The sequence below is a fragment of the Hemitrygon akajei genome, chromosome 12 (assembly GCF_048418815.1).
Source record: "Hemitrygon akajei chromosome 12, sHemAka1.3, whole genome shotgun sequence".
In the NCBI taxonomy this organism is placed as follows: Eukaryota; Metazoa; Chordata; class Chondrichthyes; order Myliobatiformes; family Dasyatidae; genus Hemitrygon; species Hemitrygon akajei.
Window position 1 is genome coordinate 27,084,582 of NC_133135.1, and position 12,010 is coordinate 27,096,591.

Below are 12,010 nucleotides of genomic sequence, written 5' to 3' on the forward strand. Positions count from 1 at the left end.
CAGCTTCTCACAACTAATCATGTGCTTAAGGCTTCAGCATAATACTGTGGTATGTATATTTTTTCTTATGCCATTAAGTTTCAAAATTTAGCTAAGTGTAAAACATTTCCTGGAATGATAAGTAACAGTAATCATCTTTGTTTCCTCTTCAATCAACAGCCTTAGAAACTAAAATGGACAGGCTAGGTAAAAAAGTGCTGATGTAAAGTGGAGCGATACATCCATAACAATGGCCATTGCTTCTACCTGGAATTACAGGAGGTATTGAAACTTAATTACAGGACAGGCAAGTTAAAATGAACATGCATCAAAGTTGTACTGCTACTATTCATCCACAATATGTATGCATTCAAATTGTGATATCCACTGCATTTGTTATAGCTATCATTTACCCAAATATAACTGTTACAGTATGTATGTATTCTATATTCTATAAGAAACCAAGAATTGATTCAATTAGCCATTGCAAAATAATGTTCAGTTGTTGTTAATCTTTGGAACTGCTTTTTACTTTGGTTCTCTGTGTTCTTAAATAATAAAATATTCCTGGCAAATTATCTGCCCTGTGCACTTTTTTCCAAATTATGATGGATTCATAGTTTCTAAATTGTGTTACTGTAGTTAGATTCTTGTAACTGAATCAATTTCTATTTGGAACTGCATTATGAATCAACAATATACTTTTCCTGAGCAAAACACACACACAAAATGCTGGAGAAATTCAGCAGGTCAGGCAACATCTCTGGGATAGAGTAAACAGCTGACCTTTTTTCTAAGAAGAAAAGTGTCAGGAGAGGTGAGTGGTGATATCAGACCACTGGAAAATGATGCTGGAGAGGTAGCGATGAGGGATAATGAAATAGCAGATGAACTGAATAAGTGTATTGCATCAGTCTTCCCTGTGAAAGACACTAGCAGTATGGTAGAAGTTCCAGGTGTCAGGGGGCATGATGTGTGTGAAATTACCATAACTAGAAAGGAGGCTGTTTGGAAACTGAAAGGTCGATAAGTCACCTGGATGAGATGGAATAAACCCTAGAGTTCTGAAAGAGGTGGCTGAAGAGCTATGGATAAGTAATGATCTTTCAGGAAGCACTAGATTCTGTAATGGTTCTGGAAAACTGGAAAATTACAAATGTCACTCCACTCTTCAAGAAGGGAGAGAGGCAGAAGAAAGGATAGGCCAGTTAGTCTGACCTCAGTGGTTGGGAAGACATTGGAGTCGATTGTTAAGGATGAGGTTTCAGGGTACTTGGAGGCACATGATAAAATAGACTGTAGTCAGCGTGATTTCCTCAATGGAAAATCTTCCCTGACAAATCTGTAAGAATTCTTTGAAAAAATAACAAGCAGGATAGGCAAAAGAGAATTGGTTGATGTTGCGTACTTGGACCTTCAGAAAGCCTTTGACAAGGTGCCACACGAGGCTGCCTAACAAGCTACGAGCCCATGGCATTACAGGAAATATTCTAGCAAGGATAAAGCAGTGGTGTATTGGCAGGAGGCAAAGAGTGGGAATAAAGGGAGCCTTTTTTGCCTGGCTGCCGGTGACTAGTAGTTCCACAGGGATCTGTGTTGGGACGGATTCTTTTACCATTATATGTCAGTGGTTTGGATGATGGAATTGAAGGCTTTGGTGCAAAGCTTGTAGATGATATGAAGATAGGTTGAAGGGCAGGTAGTTTTGAGAAAGTAGAGAGGCTACATACAGAAGGATTTAGACAGATTATGAGAATGGGCAAAGAAATGGCAGATGGAATAGTGTCAGGAAGTGTAGGGCCATGCACTTTGGTAGAAGAAATAAAAGTGTTGACTATTCTTAAATGGAGAGAATTTTTTTTTTTTAAACTGCGTGCAAAAGGACCTGGGAGTCCTTGTACATGATTCCCGAAATATCAGCAATGTCAACAGAGCTCTACGAATGAAATAAGATTACAGAGGGGATAAGAGGAGCAGCCACTTTTGGGAGTAGGCCAGTGGTAAGGGTAGAATCGACAGGCTTGGGCTCAGAAGAGGCATCGGTTCTGTGTAAAGTGTCTGATAAGGTTTCCTTTTTGGTTTTCTCCCCTCTCTTACTGTGCCATTTAAATGGCTGTGGTGTGCTCTTCGTGCCAGATGTTGGAGAACTGGGAGACCCAGAGTCTCCTGGAGGACTCCATCTGCGGGAAGTGCATCCGGCTGCAGCTCCTTGAAGACCGTGTTAGGGATCTGGAGCAGCAACTGGATGACCTTCGGCTTGTACGGGAGAGCGAGATATAATTGGTCAAAGTTACAGGGAAGTAGTCACCCCGAAATCGCAGGAGGCGAGAAGCTGGGTGACCGTCAGGAGAAATGGAAATAAGCAGTTAGAGCAGAGCACCCCTGTGGCCATTCCCCTCAAAAACAAGTATACCGCTTTGGATACTTCTGTGGTGGATGACCTCCCAGGGAAATACCACGGCGACCAGGTTACAGGCACTGATCATGGGTCCATAGTGCAGAAGGAAAAGAGAGAGAAGAAGGGAGCAGTAGTGATAGAGGACTCGATAGTGAGGGGAACAGACAAGAGATTCTGTGGACGTGAATAGGGCACCCAGATGGTATGTTGCCTCCCAGGGATGTCAGAGATGTCTCAGATTGCGTCCTCAACATTTTGGAGAGGGAGGGGGAGCAGCCAGATGTCTTGGTACACATTGGTACCAATGACATAGGAAGGAAAAGCAATGAGGTCCTGAAAAGAGAAATTAGAGAGCTACGTAGAAAGCTGAGAAGCAGGACCTCCTGGGTACTGATTTCAGGATTGTTGCCTGTGCCTCACGCCAGTGAGGGTAAAGACAGGATAATTCAGCAGATAAATGTGTGGCTGAGAAGCTGGTGCAGGGGGCACGGCTTCAGGTTCTTGGATAATTGGGATCTCTTCTAAGTGAGGTATGACCTGTTCAAAAGTGATGGGTAGCCTGACCTCAGTGGTTGGGAAGATGTTAGAGTCAATTGTTAAGGATGAGGTAATGGAGTACTTGGTGACACAGGACAAGATAGTACAAAGTCAACATGGTTTCCTTAAGGGAAAATCTGGCCTGACAAACCTGTTGGAACTCTTTGAGGAGAGTACAAGTAGGATAAATAAAGGGGATTCAGTGGATGTTGTACATATGGACTTTCAGAAGGCCTTTGACAAGGCGTCACACATGAAGTTGCTTACCAAGTTAAGAGCCCATGGTATTACAGGAAAGTTACTAACATGGTTAGAGCATTGGCTGCTTGGTAGGAGGCAGCAAGTGGGAATAAAAGGATCCTTTTCTGGTTGGCTGCCAGTGACTAGTGGTATTCTGCAGGGGTCGGTGTTGGGACCGCTTCTTTTTATGCTGTAGATAAATGATTTAGATGATGGAATAGATGGCTTTGTTGCCAAGTTTACAGATGATATGAAGATTGGTGGAAGGGCAGGTAGTGTTGCGGAAACAGGTAGAATGCAGGACTTAGACAGATTAGAAGAATGGGCAAGAAAGTGGCAAATGAAATACAATGTTGGAAAATGAATGGTCATGCACTTTGGTAGTAGAAATAAATTTGCAGGCTATTTTCTAAATGGGCAGAAAATCCAGGAACCTGAGATGCAGAAGGATTTGTGAGTCCTTGTGCAGAACACCCTGAAGGTTAACTTGCAGGTTGAGTTAGTGGTGAGGAAGGCAAATGCCTTGTTAGTATTAATTTCAAGAGGTCTAGAATAGAAGAGCAGGGATATGATGCTGAGGCTTTATAAGGCACTGGTGAGATCTCACTTTGAGAATTGTAAACAGTTTTGGACCCATTACCTTAGAAAAGATGTGCTGGCATTGGAGATGGTCCAGAGGAGGTTCACAAGGATGTTTCCAGGAATGAAAGGATTATCATACAAGGAATGTTTAATGGCTCTGAGTCTGTCCTCGTTGGAATTCAGAAGGATAAGGGGGGGATCTCATTGAAACCTTTTGAATTTTGAAAGGGCTAGACAGAGTAGATGTGGAAAGGAGGTTTCCCATGGTGGGGGGGGTCCTCAGACAAGGGGGCACAGCCTCAAGAAAGAGGAGCACCCTTTCAAAACAGAGATGCAGAGAAAATTCTTTAGCCAAAGGGTGGAGAATTTGTTGCCACATGCAGCTGTGGAGGCCAAGTCATTGGGTATATTTAAGGCAGAGATTGATAGGTTCTTGATTGGACATGGCATCAAAGGTTATGGGAAGAAGGCCGGGAACTGAGGTTGAGGAGGAGATAGAAATAAATGGATCAGCCATGACTGAATGGTAGAGCAGACTCAATGGGCCAGATGGCCTAATTCTTCTCCTATGTCTTATGGTTTTACTGTCCATGGTCTATAATTTGCAGGTTGAATCTGTGGTGAAGAATGCAAATGTGATGTTAGCATTCATTTCAAAAGGACTAGAACATAAAACAAGAATGTTGTGACTTTATAAAGCACTGGTGAGGCCTCACTTGGAGTATTGCGAGCAGTTTTGGGCCCCTTATCTTAAATAAAACGTGCTGAAAATGGAGAAGTTTCAGAGGAGATTTTAGAAAATTATTCCAGGGTTGAATGGCTTGTCATATGAAAAGCGTTTGATGGGTCTGGGCCTGTATTCACTAGAATTCAGAAGACTGAGGGGTGACCTCGATGAAACTTATCAAATGGTGAAAGGCCACAGCTTCAGTATAGAGGGGTGTCCTTTTAGAATGGAGATGAAGAGAGATTTGTTTAGCCAGAGAGTGGTGAATCTGCAGAATTCTTTGCCACAGGCAGCTGTGGAAGACAAGTCTTTAATGTGTATTTAAGTCAGATGGTGATAGATTCTTGATTGGTCAGGGCATCTAGGGATACAGGGAGAAGGTAGGAGATTGGTGTTGAGAGAAAAATTGAATCAGCCATGATGAAATGGTGGAGAAAACCTGATGGGCCGAATGGCCTAATTCTGCTCCTAAACCTTACGGTCTTATGAAGGCGCTTCATCAGGACTGGAAAGGAAGGGGAGGGATGGGGAAGGCCGACAAGCTAGAGATGATAGGTGAAGCCAGCTGGGTGGGGGAGGGGAGATAAAGTAAAAACAAGGAGATGATAGCTGGAAAAGGTAAAGGGCTGGAGAAGAAGGAATCTGATAGGAGAGGGGAGTGACCATGGAAGAAAGGGAAGGAGGATGGGAACCAGAAGGAGGAGTAGGCAAGTGAAGAGAAGAGATAAGAGGGGGCCTGAGCGGGGAAATGAAGATGAGGGAGGGGGCAGTGGGGAAAAAAAATTACCAGAAGTTAGAAAAATCAAAGTTCATGCCATCAGTTTGGATGCTACCTAGATGGAATATAAAGTATTCCTTTTATTTTCACACAATTATAGATGCACTTATCATTTATACTTTAATGAACAAAAACATAAAATCTGGAGCAGGAATAAACCATTTGGCACTTTGACAACCATGGTCGATTCTCTGTCTGAATACCAAATTCCTATTCTCCTTCCATACACCTTGAAGGCTTGATTTTACATAACTTGAAGCTTAGGCGCTACTTAAATTTGTTATAGAGTCATCGAGCACTACAGTACAGAAACAGATACCTCAGCTCATCTAGTCCATGCTGGCCAGGTCATCTGCCTAGTCCCATCTACCTACACAGGGACCATAGCCCCCCATACTGCTCTCATCTATATAGCTATCCAAGTGTTTCTTATATGTTACAATTGCATTTGCATCTATCATTTCAGTTGGAAGCTTCTTCCAGTTGTTGGTGTTTTAGAATCTGTAGCCTAATGAAGTAAGTGTGACTCTCAGCAACAAGATGAATGCAAGATTCCATCACAGGAATTTCCAAGCATTTTTAACTTTTTCTCAATCACAAACAATTTCCTTATTGAAATGGAATTATCTACTTTTAAAGGATGGAAAAAAATCTCTATCATAATCCATTATTTGTTAACAGAATAACCTTATGGCTCATCTTAAAAAAAAAAACTCATATACAAGAAGAGGAACACACACAAAATGCTGGAGGAACTCAGCAGGCCAGGCAGCATCTATGGATAAAAGTACACTTGACAATTCGGGCCAAAACCCTTTGCCCTCCAGCATTTTGTGTGTGTTGCTTGGATTTCCAGCATCTACACATTTTCTTTAGTTTGTGATAAAAGATGAGGAGTTTAATTCATCTTCTGTGTACAATTTGACCAAATCAGATTTATACCTTTATAGATAATAAGTCATGGGGAATTTTAGGTCAGAAAATAAAAGGTAAAAACCTATTTTGAAAGATGCTTTGTATATGTTTCAGAATAGATTCACTGACTGAATGTATACCCTGCATTCCTCATTCTTCCAAATGTATCTTCTACTGTGGAGGTCAATCACGCAGTCCAAGGAGCAAACAGCAATGAACATAAAATGAGGAGGCCAGAATAAGTGTTAAAATAACTTATTTCACTTTCAATACTTTTTAGTATCTATGATATTTGGAAACCTTTTAAACCATTGAACATAAGTAATTTTTAAAACAATGCTGATTTAAAAAATAAAAATAAATTAACTTAAAACTGCTTACAAATAAAAATACTGAGTGCAATAAACGACTGATTATCTTATTCTTCTCTACTCTTATTCAAATAAAGACGTTTGTTGATCCCAGGACTGGTTCACCAGATGGAGTATGAGAGGAGAAATTGCACAGTTGGGAAATCTCAGGGAGTTTCTTGATTTGGATTTGTGATGAGTCTAGCAATAAAGTACATCTAGAATATCACTGGAGAATTTCAAATGATCTAAAGTCTTACTGGTAATTTTGCTGAGAAATGTCACAAGCACAGTGTGGAAATTGCAAGCCAGTAACTCTCCCGTCAGAATAGTAAATAATTTGGAGCTGAAATCTAAAATGCTTATTGAAGTATGAACCCAGCAAATGCCAAATAGAATGGTGAATATTTAAATAAATTAAACCTCTTAACAAAATACAGGTTTGTACTTTGAAAATTAACATAATATTTACACTATTAACTATCAAAGTAATTTAAGGTTTACACTTGTTTCAAGAAGCATTAGGGGTGAAACTTTTTTTAAGGTAACAAAGTTGAATACAGATTTAAAAGCTTGGCTGTTGTGTCAATTGTACTTAGTAGAATGTTGTTAATGTCCATTCTCATTTTGTAGACTGCACTGTAATTCCAGCTTTTATTGTCACTCCTTAATTACCCAAGTGAGTAGTTTTAATCAGACATTTCTCATGGCTGTTAATTGTTAGTCACATAAATGAGTCTAGATTTGCATTAAGACTGTGCCAGGGAAGATGCTTAAGGACATTAGTAAGCCAGAAGGATTTGTAGAACAATCTGGTGATTTTATATCCAATATTATTAATATTACATTTTTATTTCTGAAGCAAGTAATGACTTGAATTTAAAGTCCTAGTTGCCACATTGAGATTTAAATTAACATGATAAGATTCAAACACACTAATTTATTAACATACTTTAGATCTATGATGAATGTTTTGGGTGAAGAAATGACGTAAAGATAGCAAAAAGGAGCAGCACAGAAGCCATGGGAATCTTCAAAAGTCCACAATACCCGCTTAGGGCATCAGCAAGGAAACCTCTGACTGATTACATCTACAGCTCCCTCAACTGATGAATCAGCACTGTGCCATTTGAGCGATACATGCAGGAAGTACTGAAATTGAACATATACAGAATCTGCCCAGTGTAGAGAGCCTAGCTTTCTGGACATATACATTTAAGACAAGCCAACAGGTATGTTAAACAGCTAATATAACTAACTTTGAAGGTGGTGGTAAGATAGTTCGATCACATCGACTTCTACGGGGTCAACCAAAGGTGTTATTGTCCTTTTTGAACATACTTTTTACAATTGCAAGACCCTGCTGGACATTAAGTACATAAAATTCTGCAAGTCTACCTCATCAGCAAGTTGCTCATTGGCGGAGAAGCTGAAGGAGCTGGGCTTGATGTGATTGTGCTGCGTCGGAGAGGCATCAGAGGGGTCAGTATGTGAAGACAGTGTGCAGTTTAACAGCAAGTGATCATCTTATTCGCTTTTCTTGTGATTCTAGACATTGTTAAAGTGGAATGATGCAAGCCTGATTCATTGATTTATTAGCGGAGAGCAGGGAAAGACGACGGGGGAGCTGTGTGGCCTCAGTCATAGCAAGGACTAGATCTCAAGCTGCAGTGTCACCCATTTTACAACCACCCAGGAGACAGGTGTCAGTGTTGGCGCGCTCCACCGAAGACGGTGTGGCGCAGTGTCCAAGCTGAAGCCAGTGCTGCCCCCAGCGTTCGCTCGGCAGAAGACAAGCTGTTTTGTGTTCAACTGCAGATTGCTGCAGAATTTATGGACTCGGGGTTTGGAACAACATTTTTTTTGAGTGACTGTATTTTACTGATATCTTATATGTGCTTGCTATGTTATACGTGCTCTATGTGCCTTGTGTTGTCTGTGATTGTTGGTTCTATGTTTCACACCTTGGCCCTGAGGTAACACTGTTTCATTGGCTATATTCATGGGTATTCATGTGTGGTTGAATGACATTTAAACTTAAACTTGAACTTGAACATTAATTCAGGATTTGTATGTTTGGTCCACAAAGGAACTTCTACCCAAAGGATATAAAACAAAGAACATTACATTACAGTGCAGGCCCTTCTGCCCATGATATTGTGCTGACCTTTTAACCTACTCTAAGATCTCTGCATCTTCTGTGATGGCAGGGCCTGGTACATGAATGTGAAGGTAGAAGCTAAAATAGTCACAATCAGATTGAACCAGAAATGTGGAGCGAATTATCCATATCCACTACCTCCAAAGACCACCATTAACTCAGAAGGCATTCTTTAACCAACTCCATGAGATAGAAGGGAAAGGGGAGCAGTATTCAAGGTAAGTAAGATTAGGGGACGTCAAAGCCCAGTTGTAGCCTGAAGTGTTATACTTCAGAACTATGTGACTTGTTCCAGTACCATTAGAACACAAAGGTCAAGTAAAGGATGTGGAAAATTGCTCAGGTGCATCAATTTCTCAAAAACCAGGACCCATCCAATCCAGTTAATTATGGTTCAATCAGTCTATGGCTAATCATCAGCAAAGTGGTGGAATATATCAGTTAAAGTGCCATCTGGCAGCACTTTCTCATCAATGGCCAGTTTAGATCGATCAGGAGCACTAAGCTGCTGCCCTCACAACAGCCTTGGTAACATGAATATTCTCCACAACATCTCCACTCATTTCCCTCATTTATTGAGCAATCTTGATTTTCTTCTCAGTAAACACTAAGGAGAAATATTCATTAAAAATCCCACCCACCTGCAGCTGAAGACACATGCAACACTGTGGTTCTCCGAGGAGGCTTACTCTCTCCCTAATCACCCTTTTACTCGATATATCTATAGAGTTTCCTGAGTTCTTCCTTAATCTTTACACAGAAAATAGTGAGTAGTGGAACATGCCTGCAGAGATAGTGGTAGAGGAATATATACTACGGACATTTAAGAAACTGTTAGCTAGGCACATGAATGATAAAAAAAAAGGAGAACTCTGAGAGAATGAAGGATAGATTGACCTTAGAATAAGGTAAAAGGTCAGTACAACATCATGGACCAAAGGGCCTGTACTGTGCTGTAACGTCCTATGTTCTGTAACATAAAAGAAAATGGAAAAAAATCATAGGCATACTCATACACTACAGAAACCGATCCTTTAATCTATCAGGTCTGCTTTGTCCATCAAGCATTAATTTATATTAATCCTGCACCAATAACATTTATTTTCCTGATAATCATTTCAATTTTCCTTTCATTCTACCATTCAACTGTACACTTAGAGCACAGGACATAGAAAATCTACAGCATATTGCAGGCCTTTCAGCCCACAATGTTGTGCCAACCATGTAACCTACTTGAAGCAATTTGTGGTGAACCTATCAGCCTGCACATTGTTGGGATGTGGAAGGAAGATGAAGAACCTAAAGTGCAAACTCCAGCCAAACAACACCAGGTTAGAATCAAACCAAGGCTGCTGGCATGGTCTCCACTTGCTGAGCCATTGATCTGTCCTGAATGTAGCAATCTAGAGGTTGCAGAAAAATCATAGCGGCACATGAAAATGCTCATTCAGATTTCTAATGGTTGGTTGCCAGTCTATCTTTGTCCTTGCACTAAACAAATTGGGGAAATGCTGTAAATAGAAGGTTCTAAACCTACTTGTTCTCTTTAACTTTGTTTTCTTCATCATGCTATTAAACAAGAACTGACAATTCTCCCTCACTTTCTTCTAAAATATAATCTTTGGGCAATATCAGGCATTGTATCAGTATTGCCTAGAATGAGGCCACTCGTGCCATCAAGCTCTTGACAACATTTTCTAGATGAGATTAATTCAGCCCCACTCTCTTCCCTTTACATTTTCATCTTCAGACTATTTTGCTTTAAGTGTCCACCCAGTTCTGAGGGTATTCCCAACACCATCACAGACAGATCATAACCAGGAAAAAAATGTGTTTTTAAGTAGGGGCTGCGGTCATAGGTCTGATTCGGAGAAACTTTTAATTTGCAAAAGTCCATGTGTAACTTCACCCATACCTAAAGGCAGCGCAAAAAAAACCTCATTTCTGCAGTTTCCATGGAGATACGTTGATACAACCATGACTCGTGCAAGGCTGTCGCTGTGAAGGAACCCAGTCATTTGCATGCACCGTTAATAAACAGTCTGGTCCACAGTTGGCAGCTGGATTAAAGGTATTGACGCCTGGAAGCTGTCCGCAGTGAACCGGGTAAGTAAAGGGCAAATGGATGCCTTCAGTTTGCCATCTCCCTGGAGATGATTTGAAGAAGTTTTAGGATTTTGCGTATAACAAATTGTACAGGTGCGATCTAAGTCACCAAATAAAATTCACTTAACTTTTTTTTTAAAAAGGCATCTCTTCCATTTAGGGTGTTTTAAAACAAATCTGAAGGAATTTAGTTTTAACGCAGAATAAGGGGAGGGAGCAGGGATGTAAGGTGAGGTCTGAGTCTGAAGGAACTGAAGAATCGGGGGAATTTCCGTGCCCCTCCCTCCACCCGTTGACAATGGTGCGAGGCTTTGGATGAATGGCTGAAGGAAAATGGGAGCTCCTTTCTGACCTTACAATTGATCTACTTGATCCGTTACCCTTTCCAAAACTTAAGGCCTTCCGCATGAATACTTACGCGTTTAATTTTACGAATGGGTCACATTTTATATGAGATGCCCATATTCCACCCTTGTTCCAACCGATGTATTGCAGAAGTCACTCTGCTTTCTGTAATAGTCTACCAAACCACTTGTGGAAAGGTTCTAGGATGCCTATTTGACTTCTTGTAGCCACTGCAGATTTATAATGTGCTTCTGCATGCAAACGAGAACATTTATTGTCCCCATGCTGTTGTCACTTTGGGGCCAACAGTAAGGAAGGTACACAGACTTCTTTGTTGTGTTGCCATTGGAAAGGGAGAACATCTTTCTGTGCACTTGGAGATTATTAATCATAAATTTAAAATAAATACATATTTTAATATGTTCTTAGGCAACAATATATTAAAATATAAATAACTTGTACTTTAACATTGGACTTGCTAGATAATATAAAATGGTTACTTGTTAAGAACTGTTAAATTAATACATTAATATGCTTTCTCACCTCGTCTCTCATGCATCTTTCTATAATCATACAAAGCACTATTCAAGAACGCGTATCAGGAGTAGCTTATTGGAGTTCTATCAGTGTGTCACAAGTCACCGTGAAACACTAGGTTATGGTAGGACTTCCACATGCGCTATTGAGAGACAATTACTCATTGCTCAGAAGTGAGTTCACATTTCCAGCATCTGCAACTTTTTGATCTTCACCTACATAACTATAATTGGGTTCTTACTAAATATATTATCTTTGAAACTTTATCTATACTTTGTAAAAAAAAAGAATGATAAAACTATTAAGGCATGATAACGCTGCACCCAAATTCATGCATGCAAATTCATTTGGCCAT

The 12,010-nt window shown here is 40.3% G+C and overlaps 1 protein-coding gene across 4 annotated transcripts in view; it reads left to right on the forward strand.

Moving 5' to 3' along the window:
- palmda (palmdelphin a) overlaps nucleotides 1-557 on the forward strand; it is a 123,873-nt gene extending 123,316 nt beyond the window's left edge. For all 4 annotated transcript variants that reach the window (XM_073062755.1, XM_073062754.1, XM_073062752.1 and 1 more), the window contains exon 9: nucleotides 160-557. In XM_073062755.1, the coding sequence (XP_072918856.1) occupies nucleotides 160-206 (47 nt within the window). In that variant the 3' untranslated portion in view covers nucleotides 207-557. The remainder of the gene's footprint in view (nucleotides 1-159) is intronic.
- The last annotated feature ends 11,453 nt before the right edge of the window (nucleotides 558-12,010 follow it).